The sequence below is a fragment of the Trichechus manatus genome, unplaced genomic scaffold (genome assembly GCF_000243295.1).
Source record: "Trichechus manatus latirostris isolate Lorelei unplaced genomic scaffold, TriManLat1.0 scaffold00118, whole genome shotgun sequence".
NCBI classification, from domain to species: Eukaryota; Metazoa; Chordata; class Mammalia; order Sirenia; family Trichechidae; genus Trichechus; species Trichechus manatus.
In genome coordinates, this window is record NW_004444054.1 from 5,911,315 (window position 1) to 5,933,380 (window position 22,066).

The 22,066-nt window shown below is 38.6% G+C and overlaps 1 protein-coding gene across 1 annotated transcript in view; it reads right to left on the reverse strand.

Annotated features, from left to right (window-relative positions):
- The window catches only part of NALCN (sodium leak channel, non-selective), a 392,050-nt gene that overhangs the window by 150,472 nt on the left and 219,512 nt on the right, over window positions 1-22,066 (reverse strand). The window contains exon 13 of the mRNA XM_012557767.2: window positions 11,739-11,876. Within this exon, the coding sequence (XP_012413221.1) occupies window positions 11,739-11,876 (138 nt within the window). The remainder of the gene's footprint in view (window positions 1-11,738; window positions 11,877-22,066) is intronic.

Here is a 22,066-nt window from a genome sequence, read left to right on the forward strand (position 1 = left end):
AAGAGGCAAGAGCTGAATTCATGATCTTTTTAAAGTCCCTGGAGGTCCACTCTCATTTTCCTCAAGTTACAGATAGGAACTGGGGCCAACTCTTGGGTCTGGAAACACATCCAAGTTTTACCAGTAACCCCAGTGTGGTGTGCCGTCATAGCCTCTGAACACTTTCTGTCTTCCTCTTTCTCCTCAAGCTCTTCTGCCACCTCATGCCCCTGCCCAGAAAGGTTCTTATAGCAGCTAAACCCCATCATGGTGTCACAGATTTGGTTACAATGTGGGCACTGAGATTTCTGGGAGGTTATCTGGGGAAATGTGTCCAGGTGTAGCTTCTGAGTGCTATTCATGTAGACTGTGAGACATTGGTAAAGATTCCAAGGATCTGATACCAGGATATGAAGAGATCAAGAGAAGAATGATTTTGACAGAAAGAGAAGTGTGAGGAAGGCATCTCAGGTGGCATGACCAATAACAAAGGGGCTGGGAAGCACGCAGCTTGTTAGAGGCCTGGAAGTAATTGAGTGTGGTCAGAACACGGCTGTCAAGGAGGATGCCGGGGGAGGCTGGAAAGGTAGGCCAGGAGGCTGGTAGGTCACAGGAGTGCCACAGAAGGAGGTCAGGAGACCTGAGAGGGAGGTTGTAATAGTCACAAAGTGATGACATTAGTTTCTTTTCTGTTAAGTTTTTCCTTTCAAATGCTCTGTTTTTATGCACATAATGTAGCCACTTTAAACTAGCTGATTAAAACAGTAACTAGAGATACTATTAAGTGTAATCTGGCAAAAGATTATTCGATAGGTAATATTTTATTACTTTTATTTAAAAAGATAAAATCAGTATGTTTTATACATGACTCTTAGAAGAAAGAGAGAAAAAGCCACTGTCAGAGCAGAAAGACAGAGACAGACTTGGAATGCTGCCTGTCTTTCTCTCTTCCATGGTAGGTAAGAGTTTGATTTTCATTCACAGTACATGAGAGAAGACAAAACTCATAAAGGGAAATCTTTTGGCTTTGCTAGGAAAAATGTTGAAGGAGCTTTGCAGTTGCAAACCCCAAACTTACAAAATTGAAAATATACTGTTGGGAAGGTTTCTGATAACAAATTTAAGAATAATATAAGAGAAAGTTTTAAGTTTTCTTCAAACTATCATGAAAGCTAAGTTCATTCAGCAAATACTTCAGAATGTTTTAACTTCACTGCTTTATTCACATGACAGCCCGATGGTGAAAACAGACTCTAGTTAAAAATGTGTGGACGTGAGAGTCTTCAGATGTGGACTTGCAGCTCGATCTGTGTCATTCCACACTGCTCCCGCCTTGTCCCCAGGTCCTGAAGTGTAGGGCACTGCAATAAGGTGAGGACTTGGCACACAGGATGAGGGATGACTAATGTCTGGCTTGAGGATTTAGCTGTGTCGTTGGAATGAAAATAGAAGACTCTGAAGAGGCAGGCTTAGTCTGCAGCTGATTATGAAGAGGTGAGAATTACTTTGTAGCTCTTCCCTCACACTCTAATAAGTTGACAATAACCAATGTGACAAAGAAGTAGAAGTGAAGGGAGGAAGGCAGCTTGGTTTACATTGTATTTAATCTACATTGCCAATGAGACATTATTCTCCTATAGGCCCAGTGCCATGCCGGATTGGATTGAGGGAGTGGGTGGTCTTGGGTGTCAAACACTTACCAATAAATGGTACTGAAAGTCATAAGCCAAAAAAACCAGACCCGTTGCCATCGAGTCGATTCCGACTTACAGCGACCCTATAGGACAGAGTAGAGCTGCCCCACAGGACTTCCAAGGAGCGCCTGGTACCTCTTAACCACTACGCCCCAGGGTTTTCTGAAAGTCATAAGAGTGGGTGACAAATCCTACTTCTGAAAAGAAGAGTCATTCATCAGTCCACTGGGTGTTTTTGTTCATTTGTTTGTTTTGTTTTTATAGAAAGTGGAGATAGTGCTCATTAATAATCTGAACCCACTGCACTGACATAGCGATCTTATTTTCAATGTTTACCTAATACAAGTGCTGCATGTGCTGCCTTCAAATGTGATTCACAGGTAGGCATTATAATTTTATTAATATAATAAAGAACTTTTACAGGTGATTGTCACATTGAATTACAAGAGCTTTATCACTTATATAAAGCACTTTTACCTTTACAGATGACTAGTTTTAAATTATGCAATCAACATGCTTTGCATTATTTATTTTTAGTATTTAGAATTATATAGTATTTCAATTTATAAATGGCAGGTCATACTATATCATATTTTTTTAATGAAGCACGTTCAGGAGGGAAAAAGGTTAATGATATATCCCTTCATTTCCTCTTGAACTTTGTTAAAGTACATAGTACTTTCAACACATTGGTTGGTGCAATGCTTTACAAAAGAAATTCATATACATATTTTCATGCATTGGCTACTTGCCACTTTTAACAGGTCTATGGCATTAGATTATATTAATATATAATACGAGTATTTGTTTTACTTCGAAATGTACAACGGACGTAATATAGCATACCCTTATTTCATGTTCAATAATGATACATTATAAATCACCAATTTCAATAGAAAAGTGTAGACTAACTACTAAAATATTGTGAGTATCTAAGTCTTTATTTTCCTCAGATTATAATGTCCATTTCCAAGATTTTTATTACTACCGACAACGTATTCAGTGGGAAAAGTGTTACATATTAGGTCTCTGGGAAGTCTCCCTGTAGGGATTTTTAGGAACGACTTAACGTATTGGGGAGCTTTTGACCCTCAGCTTAGTGGATTTCCAAAGCATCATCCTCCACGTTCAGTGTGGCTCCTCTGTCGTGTTTTAGCAGGTGTTCAGCTACCCCCTTACGACTCTTCCTATATTTCTCTAACTCCTCCTTTTCCTCCTCCAACTCCTCACACTATCGCGAAAAAGACCAGATCTGCCAGGAGCTAAGGCTGGTTCAGTGGTAGAATTCTCGCCTTCGGTGTAGGAGGCAAGGGTTCAATGACCAGCCAATGTACCTCATGGGCAGCCAGCGCCTGTCAGTGGAGGCTTACCTGTTGCTATGATGCTGAACAGGTTTCAGCAGAGTTTCCAGACTAAGACAGATTAAGGAGAAAGGCCTGACAATCTACTTCTGAAACTCAGCTCGTGGAAACCCTATGGATCACTATAGTACAATCCCCAGTCAATCATAGGGAGGGCGCAAGACAGGGCAACGTTTCCTTCCGTTGTGCGTGGAGTCCCCATAACTTGGGGGCTGATGGAACGGCAGCTAACAACAAGGGTTCACTAGGTATTTTCTGTTCAAGTTTTATACATTTAACCATAAACAGTGAAACTTGTTTTTCTTCCGTTTACTCATAATACATTTCAGTAAATTAAATAAATTACTGAAGCAATTGTGTTCCCAACCATCACTATTTCCTCCAATTTCGTTGTGACACAAACTAGCCCGTCCAATTCGTCGTGCTCTAAATAAGACTCACTTTTGAGGTTAGCATGATTCAGGCTTTTGAAAGTTATGGTTTCTTTTTATGAGTGGGTGGCTTCAACACTTTAGAATGGATTTTCCTGGCTTTGAGAATGTCTGAATGTCTGTCTTATTTGCATTCTCTTTAGCTCTGCACATAGCCATGTCCTCGCCCTATGCAGCTTTCACATTTCACTATCATTTGTTTTCATGTAGTGTATTTTTTACTATTTTCTTTTCGTTTTATACAGCTTCAAGATGGCCTTTTTTGCTGAAATGTCACCCTTAATCTTATTTCTTTCACTACTGTGAACTTTATTAATAATTTGATTTTGTAAAATTTATTTTCCAGCATACAATAGAAGCACAACAGGAACCTAATGAGTACCCCATAATCTTTTTGTCTTTTTGTCTTTTCCTTTTTGCCATTTATAATCACACCATCCTAAGCTGTCTTGCGGCCTGCAGTTGGAAACCATTTCAATTTTTCTATATGTCAACCAAAGGTCAAATGTAATCACAGCAGTGCAAAATGGGATAGGTTCAACACAAACGCACTTTTAAATGAATTTTATAAAATCAAGTTATTTAAATTTTACGCTTCAGAATGCCCATTTCTTGTCAGCAAGATGTGACTATTCTCAGAATGCTGCCGCTACAGAGGCAAAATCAAGGGACTGCTGTGTTAATTTCAGCATTTCAAAGGTAACAAAAAAGACTGTCCACAATGAGCGCTTAATTACATTTTCTCTCTTCACTATTCCCATCACAGGGCTTTCCACTGAACCAGTAGGAAAGGGAAAAAAAACACTGAGGAAAAAAAAAAAAGTCTTTCAACTGGTTAAGTTGTCTATACTCCTTCTCCCCAAATCACTGGCAAAACGAGGTGGGGGAGAGGGAGGTAAATTTCATAAGCAGTCGGCAAACTGTAGTCAGGACAGAAAGACAGACTGCATGCCTAGTGGAAGAGAGACATTTTAAAGGGAACGATAGATAATGGTTATGAATATACATTTACTATACACTAAAGCTTGATTTTTATTGTAGGCGGACAAATCGGTACCCCAGGGGGTGATGAAATAGCCTGCTGTTTTTGATTCCGGAACAAGTTGAAGTAAAACGTGGTTTGCTCCTTGGCAAGCGCCTGTCCCTGAGAAGATTAAATCAGGAAGTGACCAGGTTGTGTGGCCTCACTTACATTAAAAAAAGGAAACTTAAAAGGCAAAATCCACCCGTGTATTTATAAAGACTTAACATTTTTTGGGGGGGAGGGTTAACATGTTTTGTAGTATTTTGTAAAAAGAAGTAAATGCTTTAACAAAAGTGCTCATTTTAAATAAGTTAAAGACAGGATTATGGATAGAAATTTGTATCTTCTAAATGTTCAGTTTTTAAGATCACAGGTCTGTCACCTCCATACGTAGATTTCTGTGTTGGTCCACAAACCATTTCAAGCTTCTTTCCTGTCAGTACTCTTTATATTTCACATCATGGCAGACCTGGAATGACTGGGAGGCTGTTGTTTACTATGTGGGCGTTGATCACATAGCAAGTAACAACACGTGCTCATGCGTCTGTTATCCTCTATGTTATTAGGCCTTGAATCACAGGTTTTGTTTGTTTGCTTAGGTTTAAAACAAAACAAAACAAAAAAACAAACTCATTGCCATCAAGTTGATTCTGACTCATAGCGACCCTAAAGGACAGAGTAGAACTGCCCCATAGGGTTTCGAAGGAGTGGCTGGTGGATATGAACTGTCCACCTTTTGGTTAGCGGCCGAGCTCTTAACCACTGTGCCACCAGGGCTCCTGTTTAGGTTTACTTGCCCTAACTCTTGACTGGTTGCAGGCTCTAAGAAGACAGGGATTAAGCTGTTTCCCACTTTGACCAGGATCTAGGCCAGTACTTACACATAGTAGTAAAAAAACCCCAGTTGCTGTCAAGCCAATTCCCACTCACGACAACCCCATGTATGTCAGGGCAGAACTGTGCTCCATAGGGTTTTCAGTGGCTGATTTTTCAGAAGCAGATGGCCAGGCCTTTATACCGAGGTGGAGTGGACTCAAGCTTCCCACCTTTTGGTTAGCAGCCAAGCGCGTTAACTGTTTACACCACCCAGGTACTCCACATATAGTAGAAGAGGTTCAGTAAAACTATGCTGAGTCAAATTGCGCTCATTTAACAGAACCCATTAAAGCAACTGCCAGTCTAAGGATAAACAGGAAAAGGAAAATAACTGCCGTTCATGTTTTAAGCAAAATCTCTGTGAACTGGGAAAGTGACTTCAGTACCTAGACTTTGGCATAGTATAGAAGGGCACTTCTTTACATTTATCTTAGTTACATAGTGATTTCTTTCATTGAATCAATTAATTCTAGTTAAAAATCATTTATAAATGAAAATATCTGAATATCTGATCTTTTTATTTTAAAATTCATAATCAGAGTAACTAAAGAAATCCCAAAGCTTTAAATTTGTCACATAAATATAGTTGAGGAAAATCAGTAAGTTTTATTCAAACAGTCTATTAAATCTAGATTATACTATAAGGGAAAATTAGGTTGAGATGGGTTAAAGATCTAAAAGTGAGAGGCAAACATTTTAAACAATTAGAGGAAGACAGAGGAGAATAATTTTATTTCCTCAGAGTGGGAAAGAATTCCTTAAGCATGAGTCCAAAATAAATATAGACTATAAGTAAAAACTGATCATTTTTGACTATATCAAAATACAATGTCAAAGGTATCACAGAAGAATTTGAATAACAAAATACTGCTTAGGACAGAATATTTGCAACATATATAGTAGAAAAGAGCCTTGGTGGCTCAGTGGTTAAGGGCTCAGGCTGCTAACCAAAAGGTTGGCGGTTTGAATCCAATAGGTGCTCCTTGGAAACCCCATGGGGCGGTTCTACTCTGTCCTAGAGGGTCGCTAGGAGTCAGAATCAACTCGATGACAATGAGTATAGTAGAAAAAGGAACAGTATCCAGAACATATATACCTACTCCTCACTTATCGACTATCTCGTTATCCAACATTTCACATTAGTAAAAAATCTATTATCCGATTATCTTATGCATTAACGAAGTACGTCTGGCAGTAATGAACGCTGAGGTGACAGACAAGAGTAACGCTAGCTGTGATGGTTAAGGTTATGTGGCAACTTGGCTGGGCCATGCTTCTCAGTGGTTTGGCAGTTAGGTAATAGCATAATTTGGCAGTTATGTAATGATGTAGTCATCCTTCATTTTGTGATCCGATGTGGTCATCCTCTATTTTCGCATAACGCTGGTTTTCACATAATGACCTGGTCTTTGGAACCTAACCATGTTGCTAAGAGAGGATGGGTGTATACCATTTTTACAAACGAATTTAAAAAACATAAACTAGCCTTCAGAAAAATAGGTAAAGCATATGACCAGACACATCACAAAAAACAAAATGCCCAATAAACATATGAAGAGGTGCTCCCTTGTTAATAATTATGGAAATGTATGTTAAAGCAAAGTGATACTACGATCCACTCCTAAGATTGGCAAAATCTTTAAAGTCTGACAATTTCAAGTATAACTGAAAATGTGACGACACAGAAATTCTCAGCCACTGCACTTGGGAGGGTACATTAGTGTAGTTTCCCTGTAGAGCAGAGATCTGCAAATTTTTTCTTAAAGATCCAGACAATGAATATGTTAGGCTTTGAGGCTAAGAGGCAAAATCGGCGATATTATGGGAGTACTTATCTAACCATTTAAAATGTGATCTTTTAAAAGTAAATTTAAATTCTTAGCTCACAGTCTGTACAAACAGAGGTGGTGGTCTGAATCTGATGTGTGGGACATAGTTTGCAGACCCTTGCTGCAGAGCAATTTGGGAAATTTCCAGGATCCAGTGATTCTAGTTTCAGGCATATATCTTAGAGAAGGTCTCATAGAGGTGGACAGGGCATCACATACAAACATGTTAATTTCAGCATTAAAAGAGTAAAATATTGGAAAACTACCTAATAATCATCCATCAGGAGGGGAATAGACAGATAAACAAATATAGCATATTAAATCAATGCAAAACTATATAGCAGTTACAACGACTGATTTACTGGTATGTGTATTAAGATAAGGGCATCCCTGGGTGGTGCAAACACTTAACACAATTGACCGAGAACTGAAAGGGTGGCAGCTCAGGTCCAACCAGAGGTATCTCAGAAGAAACTCCTAGCAAGGTACTTCCAAAAAATCAGCCACTGAAAACCTTATGGACCACAGTTCTATTCTGACACACATGGGGTTGCTGTGAACCAGAGGTGATTCAATGGCAACTGGTTTGGCTTTTTCGTTTTTTGATATTAAGATAAAAAGATCTCAAAAACAATATTTGGTGAAAAACTTAACTGCAGATTACATGTAGAGTTTGATACCATTTATTCTGAAAATCACTGCTCCTTATGATTTTAAGGAGAGGCATGCCTGGTCAAAGGCAACTTGGGCTCAGCATGGAGGAAGAACATACAGGGAGAGACAGTACACATATCAGACATCTCCCCCAGGGGTGGCCATAAAGGCACTGGAGCAAGGATTCTCAAACTAAAAAAGGAATTTTAATCCTAAAAATTAATAGTAGAAAAATGTATTTAGATGATATCCTTAAATTCAAAATACTATCTTTTATGGACACATAAATGTGTGGGAAACTACTGCATCTTACTGATTTTAAGATGCATTTTTATTTTTTCACATTTTAACAACTAAAATTGGGATGCATTTTATGATCTATATGCGTAGTTTAATTATCGGTAGTTTTTTTTTTTCACTGAGTGTTACACAAAATGAGAGTCTTTTTATAATGTTAAATTTGATGAAATACACTTTAAAAAAATGGACGATGGATTCAAACCAAATTCCTCATAGTCTTTGCCTGGGGAAAAGAAAGAAGAAAGCGGCCAGGGGAATTAGCCCAGGAAGAGGCATAAATGATACTTCACATTGATCAATAATGCTTTATTTCTATAAACTAAAAAAATCTGCACTAACATAATGACATTTTAGCAATTATTAATATACAGCTTTAATTGTACACATCATCTCATTTAAACTTAAAAGAACTTCGTTCTGGTGACAGCGATTGTCATCCTCTTATACCATGGATAAAACGTCCTTAAGAATATAAGCTTAACTCACACATGTACATGGCACCCTTGGACATTAGGTGTGATGGGCATTACTATTCTCGTTCTCAGATATAACACAGCGTAGAGATCAAGAAGGTTACCTGCTTCTTCCAATGTCATATACCTAGTGGCCAGCAGAGCTAGAACCTGAATCTAGAGTTTGGGGCTCCACATCTGTCCTCTTGAACTAAAATCAGATTTATCAAACCGCTCTTGTTGACATGGAGACAGCTCAATTCTCAATGGATTTACAGATTTAAAAAAAAAAAAAAAAAACTTAACAACTAACAAGCGATTTCAAGATTTTAGCTGCCACTTAGAGCTCTTTCTTAAAAATTAGGATGAAAAAAAGTATAATGTGTATTTTGGGCAGATCATTTAAATCAGTAAGATGAAGGGGTTGAACTGGACGTGGGTTTTCAAGCTGTGCTCTGTAGATTCCTAAAGGCTCAGGTGAACTTCAGGACGCCTTGGATGTGTTTAAGTGGCCCATAATCAATGCCATATTTTTGGTCCAATAATAAAAATTGAAACGAGGCCCAAGAAGGCTATGTTCCAGTGTTAATAGCTTATTTTATTACATTAGTGTTCCCTGTAGAATTTTCTTTTGGAAAAAATATTATTTTGCTAAGTAATTTGCTAGGCTAAATCATTATTATTTTTTGCCACAGCTCTCATATTTTGTGATTCTCTGACTTAAGAATCAAATCTATAACTGAATGTGAAAAATTTTCAATCAGGATAGCAAGAAATTACAATGTTTTAATAGAAAAACAAGCAGATCAATTATTCCTATACATTGATGATTTCTATAAAATCTATCCTACAATTAATCTACAATCAATGATCTCTGAGCTATTTCATAATTTGGAGTAACTTAAACACACACCCGTTTCCATCAAGTTGATATGGATTTCATAGTGGCCCTATAGGACAGAGTAGAACTGTTCCATAGGGTTTCCAAAGAGCAGCTGGTGGATTTGAACTGCTGACCTTTTGGTTAACAGCTAAACTCTTAACCACCGTGCCACCAGGGCTCCACATAGTTGGTACTTAATAAATATTAGTGAAATGAATGAATCAGTGAATGAATGAATGAATGACACAGATTTGGTCCTGGAAGGGAGGATGCAAAGACTCTGGGCTAAGTAGACTGCAGATAGTGGCAAGTACCAGCATAGCCAAATCTGTCTCCGAAAGTCAGGCCTTCATTCCCACTGCCCAATGTTCTTCCCTTTTATGACTATTTTTACTGTTAACGACGTGTAAAAAATGCTAACACTGTTTCTACGTGCTTCAACTGTTTGAAGCCAGAACATCACACTACATAACAGTATTTCCCCATCATCTTTTTGTGTCTTAGTTTTTAAAGCCTTTTCCCATAGCAAATGTAATCTCTAACTTAACATAGTTAGTTGCTCAGGTAGTTTTCTGATTCATAGATATTTAGATCTGGAAGGCACCTGAAAGATCATAGGTAATTTGTGTTATCTTACTGACTCTTGGGCAGAGGTTCGACTTGATGAAGACATTTCCAGTGACAATTTTAAGCTTCATCATCTAGGGAAGCAGCAATAAGTAGTTGAAAGACTGGACTTTGAGATCAGATAGACCTTAGGATGTTCTGGGTCTCACATTTACACTCTGTGTAGCATTGGGTAAATTACTGAGCCTCAGTTTCATCATCTGTAAAATGGGAATGTTACCTAGGTTGTAGTCATTCAGTGCTGCTATAACAGAAATACCACAAGTGGATGGCTTTAACAAAGAGAAAGTTTATTCTCTCAAGGTCTAGTAGGCTAGAAGTCCAAATTCAGGTTGTCAGCTCCAGCGGAAGGCTTTCTCTTCTCTGTTGGCTCTGGTGGAAGGTCCCTGTCATCAATCTTCCCCTGGACTAGGAGCTTCTCTGCACAGGAACCCCAGGTCCAAAGGATGCGCTCCGCTTCCGGCACTGCTTTCTTGGTGGTATGAGGTCCTCCTGTCTCTCTGCTCACTTCTCTTTTTTATATCTCAAGAGATTGCCTCAGGACACAATCCAATCTTGCAGACTGAGTTCTGCCTTACTAACACAACTGCCGCCATCCTCCCTCATTAACATCATAGAGGCAAGATTGACAACATATAGGAAAATCACACAATACTGGGAATCATGGCCCAGCTTAATTGATATGCACATTTTTTGGGGGACGTAATTCAATCCATGACACCTAGCATGGTTGTTGTGAAGATTCGAAATAAAATTTGTGAAACACTTTGCCACTCAATAAATAATAGCAGTTGTTATTATTTCACGTGTTCCTGATAAAGGGTAACGTTTTGGATCCTTAACTTGGAACTGTTAACATAATATTAGAGTTTAAGTCTGCTTCTTACATATGAACACGTTTACCAAATGGAGATGTACATTTGGCATTACAAAGACCTGAGAATAACATCCCTTCGTATGTCATAAGACACATTATATACCTTTCTTTTCCCACTCCTTGTAACAGAAGTATGTTGAAGAAAGCCTGCCCAATTTACAGCAGTCCCTTTTTCCTGGATTTTTGTATTCAGCTGTATCATGCTATTACAATATTTGCAGCTATGTTTTGTTTTTTTTCTTTCCTCCCATGGGTTTCTTTCAGTTGCACGCAGCACAAAAGCACTGTGCTGATTTCTAATTAACTGACTGCACCCTGAGGTCTCCAGATTCTGCCTTCAGTTTAATTACAGCTGTGAAGAGAAGGTGGTAAAATTGAAGAGAGTGTCTCTACGTGATAAAAAATAATAATAATGAAGTTCTGCTTTGATCCTTAGATCATATGGGGTGTGAATGTTTAGGGACTGGTATGCGAATGTGGGATTTCAGCTTTGTTTCATCTTGTTTTCTTTCATAAAAACACTTGTATCTGATGAAGGACAACTTCTCACTTAACACATCTGTAATCTAGCTCCTCACGTAGCTCTTTGATTCATAAAGTTCAGAACTACAAGGGATGCTGGAGATCCTTTCATTCAACTGGACTACTCTACATTTGTCCCCTGGCTGTAATTGACAAAAGGCCACATATCTGTTGATGCTCATGCCATTATGGATTCCAAGATAAAATAAAAAATAAATACTGAACTCACCAGAGTGGCAAAGAGATGATACAGAATGAAATAGATGGCAACGACAGGTGCCCACATATGTCCCACAGCATTTAGAGTTTGGTCCATTACATCTACCCATCCTTCCTGGGTAAGGATCTGGAACATGGACATAAATGCCTATAGAGGAAAAGAATGGAGGTATTAAACACAGGTTTAGGCTTTCATGCAATTTAAAATTAGTACATAGCATTTCTAGCTTAGAGTATATTTAGTTGTGGATATCACAGTGTGGTGAAGTCTTTGATCTTCAAATTATTGATTATTATCTGATTGATCAGGGGAAGAACACAGTGTTAACTCAACAGATGGGAAAGGGCTGAGAACAAAGATCCTAAAAAGCTTGATATTTAACTATTCAGTATGGAAAAATAAAATAATGGCCCTGAATTAAAATTAGCCTTGTTGGTGGTAAATACTATTTGAAAAAATTTTTTAAAAAACTGCATATTTGCCTTTTAAAAAAACCTTTTAAGCAAGCTATTTAACATTTCCAATAGATTACAGTACATTGCTGCCTCTATGAGCAACTTGTTTTTATAGTGAATTACATTTCATTGTCTAAAGGCACATAAGAGAAAAATAACCCTAATTTTATCTTTATAGTACCCATCTATCAAATTAGTTATATTTAAAACACATGACTCTTTAAAAAAGAAATATTTCTAAATGATATTGTCATAACAAGTAACTTAATAAACACAATCATATTTTTCACGATTTTTTCTTTCTTTTTTTATTTTTCAAGGCATGGAATCATGACCATGTTGGAATCCAAGAACAAAAAACTAAAAGCATTCCAACAAAAGCCAGCCAAGCTAAAAGGCTCACACTCTTTCTGTAAAGATCTTTGGTGAGTTGAATTATTACATGTTTTTTCTTGCTGTACATGCATCTCTGACTCATGTGTCCTGTACACATTAGTGGTCAATAAATGTTTCTTAATGAGAATTACGATAGTGACTGGGGAGGGTGGACAACTGGAATCTAGCGACTCTTTAAAAAAATGTCTTCATAGGCTGCAGTACAATAAAAACAAAAATTGAATTCTCAGGTGTTGGGATTACAAGAAATAAAGTCCAAGGTAATACAAAGATGGGCTTAGCCCAAGATAAAATCCTTGTTACACTGATAGGATCTTAGAGCCAAAAGAGGCCCTAAGGATAATCTAATCTAATTCATTTTCTTTGAAGATTAGGAAAATGAGACTCAAAGATGATATGTGATTAGCCCGAAGTCACCCTATTAACTTGTAGCACTATTGGAAGTAGCACATAATAAGTAAGGCATCATGGCTCCAAAGTAAGGACTTTCCCAAGTATTGCATCCTGCATTCAGTGAAGTCTCAGATCTACCCCTTACCAGGCCAAGTCACACAGGAAGCTCACTTAGCGTCAGTTTCCTTCACTAGGGATCATTAAGTTAACTTTTTCAGAAGTACCACATTTCAATGCTCAGCACATAGTGGACTCATTTGAACAAAGGGCAATTAATTACTAAATGAATCTCCAACTAAGTACGAGACAAGTTACTCCACTTACTCTTTGTACATCTTGTGAAGCACTGAACTTCTTGAGTTAAATTTCCTACATTCTGACTATCCTACAAAGTGTTTTGTTCAGGAAAGCATGAGGAATGTTATTATTGAGACCTGACCTGAGCATCACCAAGAACAATGTAATACTTTCCTTGCCAGGATGTCGAAGAGAAAGTCACTCTACACACACACACACACACACACACACACACACGCACACACACACATTAGCTCTAACTCATTCTAAAAATGCCTCAAGGAACTTTTCAACACATCATTTAACCTCGTAAGTATGTTAGAACTTATCATTATTGAGGGAAATTATTTTTTTCCCTGTATTTTTTTCTGCTGAATATTTATTACCTCCAAAAGTAAGGAGTACACATTCCAAACATGATTCACAAAAAAATTTTAGACTGCTGTATTTTCAGCAAAGATGCCACCAGTATGAAATTGTGTATACATGCTAAGGATCAACAGCAACAGGTGAACAATCAAAACACCTACTAGCTTAAATGGAATAACACTGGACAGGCATTTCTTTTCCTAAAAGTTACAGAAAAGCTTGTGTCTAAGCCCAACAGATTTATTCTTGGTACCTAGAGATCAAAAATTCATGGGTACCCTTCAGCTGTCTTGGGCACAAACCAACTTAATTTGTTTTCATCTACTCCATTGCCTTTCATGAATACTCGGCTATTATGCATTCAGTAAATGCCCAGGAGCATGGAGCTATGGGATAGCAACCTGTTGATCTGAGATAAGCAATGTGGGTAAGAACACTGGGGTGATCCTCTACTCTTTTCAGAGTCTCAGACGGAAGAAAACAAATCTCATTTCTGCACGGGAGCTCAGCCACCTGAAAGTTCATATTGTGAGATGCTGTGAATTATATTTGAGAGCAAAGCTTTCTATTACAATGGAATTCGTGTGTTTGTAGTTGCTCACATGAATAAAGCAATAGATGGTAATACCATGGAATGCTTCTATTAGAGGATGAAGACTAATTTGTGTCCTGCTTGAAAGGTGCCTTACCAGTTGCAATTTTATCCAGAAATATAAATTCAAAAGGTAGTTTGCTTCAGATTGTGAATCAAGTATGCTGCCTGACTTACATTATCCACAGGGTCTGTGCTCCTTGGAGGACCTGCTAAGCTTATTCAAACAATAATTATGAGCGGCTACTAAAGGCTTGAGATATTGGGAATTGAGATGAGTAAGACATAATTTCTTCTCTTAAGAAATTTATAATCAAATAAAGATCAAAGAAGAAAAAATAGGATCAATGCTAGAGGCCCTAATACACGGCATTAATAGGATACAAACCATAACTAACAACACACAAACTCCAGAAGAAACGCTAGATAAGTGAGATCTCCTAAAAATTAAACACTTATGCTCATCCAAAGACTTCACCAAAAGAGTAAAAAGAGATCCTACAGACTGGGGAAAACATTTTGGCTATGACAAATCTGACAAAGGTCTAATCTTTAAAATCTACAGGAAAATCCAACACCTCTAAAACAAAAAGACAAATAATCCAGTTAAAAAAATGAGCAAAGGAAATGAACAGACACTTCACCAAAGAAGACATTAAAATGGCTAACAGACACACGAGGAAATATTCACAATCACTAGCCATTAGAGAAATGCAAATCAAAACCACAATGAGATACCATCTCACCCTGGCATTACTGGCACAAATCAAAAAAACAGAAAATAAAAAATGTTGGAGAGGCTGCGAGTAGATTGGAACTCTTATGCACTGCTGGTGGGAATGCAAAATGATACAACTATTTTGGAAAACTATATGGCACTTCCTTAGAAAGCTAGAAACAGAAATATCATATGATCTAGCAATCCCACTCCTAGGAATATATCCTAGAGAAATAAGAGCCGTCATACAAATAGACATATGCATACCCATGTTCATTGCAGCATTGTTCACAGTAGCAAACAGATGGAAACAATCAACAGATGAATTGATAAACAAACCATGGTACATACACACAATGGAGTAGTAAGTACTACGCAATGATAAAGAACAATGATGAATCTGCGAAGCATCTCACAATATGGATGAATCTGGAGGACTTCATGTCACAAAAGGACAAATAGTGTATGAGACCACTACTATAAAAATGCATGAAAAGATTTACACACAAAAAGAAACAATCTTTGATGGTTACGAGGGAGGGGAGAAGTAGGGATGGAAAAACACTAGACAATGGATAAGCAGTAACTGGTGAAGGGAAGGAGAATGCACAATGCTGGGAAAACCAGCGCAACTTGTCCAGGGCAAGGTCATAGAGGCTCCATGGACACATCTGGGCTCCCTGGGGGACCGAACTGGTGGGCAGGGGGGCTGTGGGGACCATGGTATGGAGGAACTTCTAGCTCAATTGGCATAACGTAGTTGATACAGAAATTGTTCTACATTCTACTTTGGTTAGTAGTGTCTGCGGTCTTAAAAGCTTGTGAGCAGTCATCTAAGATACTCCTCTGGTCTCACCTCATCGGGAGCAAGGGAGAATGAAGAAAACCAAAGATACATGGGAAAGATTAGTCCAAGGGACTGATGGACCACAGCTACCACAGCCTCCACTGGACTGAGTCCAGCACAGCTGGATGGTGCCCAGCTGCCACCACTGACTGCTTTGACAGCAATCACAATGGAGGGTGCTGAACAGAGCTGGGGGAAAATGTAGAACAAAATTCTAAATCACAAAAAAAAAAGGAACAGACTTACTGGCCTGATAGAGACTGGAGAAACCCCAAGAGTATGGTCCCCTGACACCCTTTTAGCTCAGTAATGAAGTCACTCCTGAGGTTCACCCTTCAGCCAGAGACTAGACAGGCCCATAAAACTAAACAAGACTGAAGGGGCACACCAGCCCAGGGGCAAGGACTAGAAGGCAGGAGGGGACAGGAAAGCTGGTCATAGGGAACCCAAGGTCGAGAAGGGAGAGTGTTGACATGTCGTGGGGTTGATAACCAATGTCACAAAACAATATGTGTACCAATTGTTTAATGAGAAGCTAGTTTGTTCTGTAAACCTTTATCTAAAGTACAATAATAAAAAATAATAATAATAAAAAAGGAAGAATAAAAACTGTGGTGTGTAAGAGAAATATGTTAAAATCACCCAGGGGGTAACATAGATGGATCAATTTATTCCTCTTGGGTGTGTCAAGAATAGTTTTGGGAAATTGATGGCCATTGCCTTGTACCAGGAAGGTAAACAGAAGGTCAATGATGGAGAGACTGGATATGAACAAAGGTCTAGAGAAAGCTGTTTCATTTCTCTGAACTACTTGATCTTATGTTATACCATTTTCCTACTGTCTTGACTATTTTTTCCTTGTTGATTTCCACCAGCTCTTTATAAATTTAAAAAAAAAATCAATTTTTTATTTTGTTTGTCATACATGTTTGACATATTTTTTCCAATCCGTTTATACTATTTTTGAAAACATAAATTTTAAATTTCTGTGTAGTCTAACATCATTCTTTTTATTTTGCATAAAGACTTCTGCCATTTCACGATTATATATAAATTTACCCATGTTTTCATCTAGTAGGTTTACAGCATCATTATTTTGTGATGTTTATATCAATCTAAACATGGAATTTATTTTGGTATAAGGAATGAGACATAAATTAGTCTTTTTTCTTTTCAATAGCTGATCAGTGATTCAGCACAATATAATTGGATAATCTATCTTTTCTTTACTAATTTGAAATATTCCCTTTATCATATATCAAATACCCCAATGCTTTTTGGTCGATTTCTAGACTTTTTATTCTTTTCCATTAATCTATTTCATTTCCAAATTTCCTAATAATTGTATATTTTAATAACTGGTAGGGTTACTAGACCCTTCACATACCACTCGGTTTTCAGATTTTTCTTATTTATTTTAAATGCATTAATTCCCCAAGCCCCCACCCCAATTCTGTTTTATTGATTTGGATAACACTAGATTAATTCAAGAAAAACTGACATTGTTCCCAAATTGTTCTGCAGTCTAGGAAAAAGGCATATATATCTGTTTAAGTCTTCGTTCATTATTCTTACCAAACATTTCATCTTAGATGGTTTCTGCTTATTTCCTTTCAACCTCATTCTTAATATTATTTTTCAAAATTTTAGTGAAGGTGATGCAATATGATTGAGACATTCAAGAGTAAAGAAACATTTTGATGGATTTCTTTATAAATGAGAAGCAACAGTCTCATGCCTAACTATCCTGGTCCCACTTCCCAGAGGCCATCATTTTAATTGCTTTTCTTTTCACTTCTCACGGCGCTCTATTCATAGTTCTATTCAGCATTCCTTGATTTATCCACTTTGGACATAGACTTCTGGTGTGATATGTAAGGATTTAGTTCGGGCACAACATGACTCCCCACTTCTCTTGATCACTCCCAAATATTATAGTTAGATCTCTACTTCCTGTTCCATCAAGTTTTGACAGAATGGCTTGACACCTCACTGAGTATTAGCATTGCTACCTGTCCCTATACTTCTCCTCTCCCTTTTAATTCCTGTCTTTGGTCATGCGTACATTTATCTCCCCAAGTTTGATCATAGTTACATTTCTGTGTTTCAACCACAATTGGGTTTTCCACACTTGTCAATCAGATGATACTCAATAGATTGATAGTCAATATGTTGATTATTGAAAATATTGTTCACTGTTGAGCTAGGTGATGTTCTAACATCATACTTCCTTGGTCAAGGCTCCAATATTTTGGTCTCAGAAGGTAAAGCTCATGGTTAAATGGAATCCCCTTTCTACTTCCAACTAATTGCTTAAAACAGGCTCAATTTACTTCACATTATTTGTACCATCACTTATGTGATGGTTAATTTTATGTGTCAACTTGGCTAGGCTATACTGCCCAGTTGTTTGGTCAAATACTAGTCTAGACGTTACTATGAAGGTATTTTGTAGATGTGTATTAACATTTAAAATCTGTTGACTCTACGTAAAAGACAGTACTGTTAATAATGTAGGTGAGCCTCATCCAATCAGTTGAAAGTCTTAAGAACAAAAACAGGTTTCTGAGAAGAAATTCTGCCTCAAGACTGTATCATAGCTACCCTGTGGCATTTCCAGACCACTGCCTGGCCTATATATTTCAGACCCAAGACTGCCAGTTTCTATCCTGTTGACCCACCAATTTTGGGCATGCCAGCCCCCACAACTGCATGAGCCAATTCCTTAAGCCTGGAGGCACAAAGGTTAAGCACTCAGCTGCTAACCGAAAGGTTGGTGGTTTGAATCTACTCAGCGGCTCCACAGGAGAAACACCTGGCAATCTGCTCCTGTAAAGATTACAGCCTAGAAAACCCGATGCAGGCAGTTCTACTCTGTCACTTGGGGTTGCTAAGAGTAGAAATCAACACAACAGCACCTAACAACAACAACAGCCCCCATAATCATGTGGGCCAATTTCTTAAAACAAGTTTCTCTCTCTCTCTTGTTTTTCTGGAAAACCTTAATACAGATTTCTTATACAATATTTGTTTTGTTTTTGCTGAGATTTTCTGATTGTTTTTCACTTATCCCGTGCTGAAAAGAAATACATCTTTCTCCTTTTATTCCCAATAGCCTCCAGATTCTTATATGTATTTCCAGATTCTTATATTTATTTTATCTGTTGTTTGGAATAGATTCTATTCTTATCCTCCTATACCAATTCTTCTTGGAGCCTTCAATTACCCAGAAATCACTTGGTTCTTACTCTCATTGGTACATTTCTTGGAGTCCTCTCAGCACTTGCTCTAATTTGGACTAATTGCTTTCTAGACCTGCTCCACAGTTGTCAAAATTTCCATGCTTTTAACTTTCTTATCTTGATCTTTTATTCTCTCCAGTACAGTGTCAGAGAATGCTCCTAGAATCTTGTTCTAGTTAGGAGAATCCCCTTTCAATTTGTCAGCTAGGTTTTCTTCTCTGTGTTTATGGAGAGGGGTTTGTAGGGAGAGAAGTATTAGCTGAGGCAATGGGCAGTTATGCTGGCTTCAGATAGTTCTCCAATTCAGAGAGATTCCTGAAATATTTATTTCAGCCAGAGCCAATCGGTCCCCAAATGTCTGCCTCCTCAACTCCCCCAGTCTCTCGTCAGCCATCATTCTCACTCTGTTGTCTGCTGGTGAAGGCGAAGACAAGTCAAGCCTGCTGGTTTTGGCCTTCAGCGTGAGGGGAGAGGACAATCCCTGGAGTTTTCCTCCTGGATCTCCAGCTTCCTCCAGGCTTCTGTTTTCTTTTTTCCTCTTCAGACTTTTATTAAGCTCAATTTTTGTTTACTGTGTGAGATAATTAGCTTTCAGAAATCATGATTATTCTACTGTCACTCTCAAGCTTTCTTCCCAGCTGGGAAAAATAAAAATGGCTAGATCTAGCAGTTTGGCTTGCCTCTGGCGAAATGGGCTGGAACAAGTGGCTTCTATACTTGAGGGGCTCTCATCTCTTTCCAGGGCTCAGCAATACCCCTCAGCCCAGAGTTTCTCCAAATTATTTCCTTTTAGCTTCCTCAGGGAGGCAGGCTTAAGGGGTGATCCTAGAGTGTTCTCTCTCTCTGTCCCTCATTCCCTCTCTCTCCTGGAAGGTGCTATTCAAAGATAACTGCATAAGATTTGGTCCTTGTTTTGTGTGTTTGATAATTATTTTTAGAGGCTGATAATTATTTCATTCATTTCCTTAGGTTTTAGAGTCTGTGAGTTTGGTCTGTTTTGCTACTTTACCCCTCAAGTTCAAACCTATAGGTTTAACTAAAGGTAAAGGTTTCTTTCTTTCTTTCTTTTTTTTCCTAATAACAAAATCATGTATTAAACATCATCACTTCTCAGGTCAATCACTGTATGACTACAGGTGCCTGACTGCATTCAGTTAAACCAAAGACGGGCAGTTAATCTGAGAATGAGCCAGCTGCATGTAAGTTGATCTGGAACAAACAACTCTGCCCCATTAGGGAAGAACTGGATCAGTAAAAATGAATCTCTCTAATGAACTTCCAATGGAAACTATAGAGAAAAAACACATTATTAGCAGTAATTTCTGGAGTTGAATGAATGGAGGAAAATTGGCCACGCCATGGAGTAGGAGTGACAAAGGGGTCATGACAAACATGCTGATGTTACAAGGAAGCAGATTTCTGAACAAACTGAAGTATAAAAATGCATCGAATAAAGCCACTGCAATGGTTTTCACTGAATGGAGAAGGAAGGTTTTGAAAGTCACCAGTTCAGGGAGTCACTGTTTCTAACTGGAGTGTATCATATTCCTTGGAAGCCCTGGTGGTGCAGTGGTTAAGAGCTTGGCTGCTAGCCAAAATGTCAACAGTTCAAATCCACCAGCTCCTCCTTAGCAACCCTATGGGGCAGTTCTACTCTGTTCTACGGGGTCGCTATGAGTCAGAATCGACTCGTTGGCAACAGGTTTTTTTTTTTCTTCTTCTTCTATTTCTTGGGTATGTGGAGCAAAGCAAAGGGTGAGAACCAGATTAAAAAGTGAGAACTATGAGCGTAGACGGTAAAAACCACAAGAGTAGAGTATGGAGAAGTGAGCTGTTACAGGGATGATGCAGAAGAAAACATACCCACGGGCAGAGAACAAGAGTCTTTAAGTGACTGAAAAAGCCAGAGCACTGAAGTGTAGCACATTGTCACTGCCTGCCCTTCTCTGGCTCCGTTGCTCTTTTCTGCTCAGTTTCCTGACCTCTAGATGTTGCAGAGCTCCAGGGACCAGTCCTCAGGTCTCTCTTTTTCCTTTCAATGCTCACTAACTAGTTGGTTTCACCATTCTAATGCCTCCAAATACTGTCTACATACTGCTGACTCCCCCATTTGTATTTCCAGCCCCATTTCCAGAATCAAATACGCAATTCCACAGCTCTACTTGGATGTCTAACAGGAATCTCAAACCTTATAAATCCATAATTAAGCTCTTGATACCCCACTCCCCAAACCTGTTCTTCCAGCAGTCCTTCTCAGCTCAGAGAATGACAAACCCATTCTTCAAGTTACTCAGGCCAACAACATTATTCCTCCTCTTTTCTTCACATTCTAAATCCAATCTGTCAGGAAATCCTGTGGAATCCAACTTCTGTTCTTGGTCTCAGTTCCACAATTATCCTCGATATTTCTATTTTTTTTTTTAATTTTTTCCCATACTAAAATTTATACATACATTGTTATGTGACTCTAATTGCTCTCCCCTTACTGTGACAGCACACTCCTCCTTTCCATCTCTGATTCCCCATGTCCATTCAACCAGCTCTTAACCCTCTCTGCCTTCCCATCTCACCTCCGGACAGAAGCTGTCTGTTAAGTCTCTTGTATCTGCTTGAAAAAGAGGCATACTCCTCAAGAGTATCACTTTATGTCCCACAGTCCATACAATCCCTGTCTGAAGAGTTGGACTCAGAAATTGTTCTAGTTCTGGGCTGATAGAGAATCCAGGGGCCGTGCTTTCCAGGGTTCCTCCAGTCTCAGTCAGACCATTAAGTCTGGTCTTCTTACTAGAATGTGCTCCACCCGGGACTCTCTGTTGTGTTCCCCGTCAGGGTGGTCATTGGTGTTAGCCAGGCACCATCTAGTTCTTCTGGTCTCAGGCTGATGAAGTCTCTGGTTTATGTGGCCCTTTCTGCCTCTTGGGCTAATACTTTCCTTGTGTCTTTGGTGTTCTTCGTTCTCCTTTACTCCAGGTGGTTGGGACCAGTTGATGCATCTTAGATGGCCACTTGCAAGCTTTTAAGACCCCAG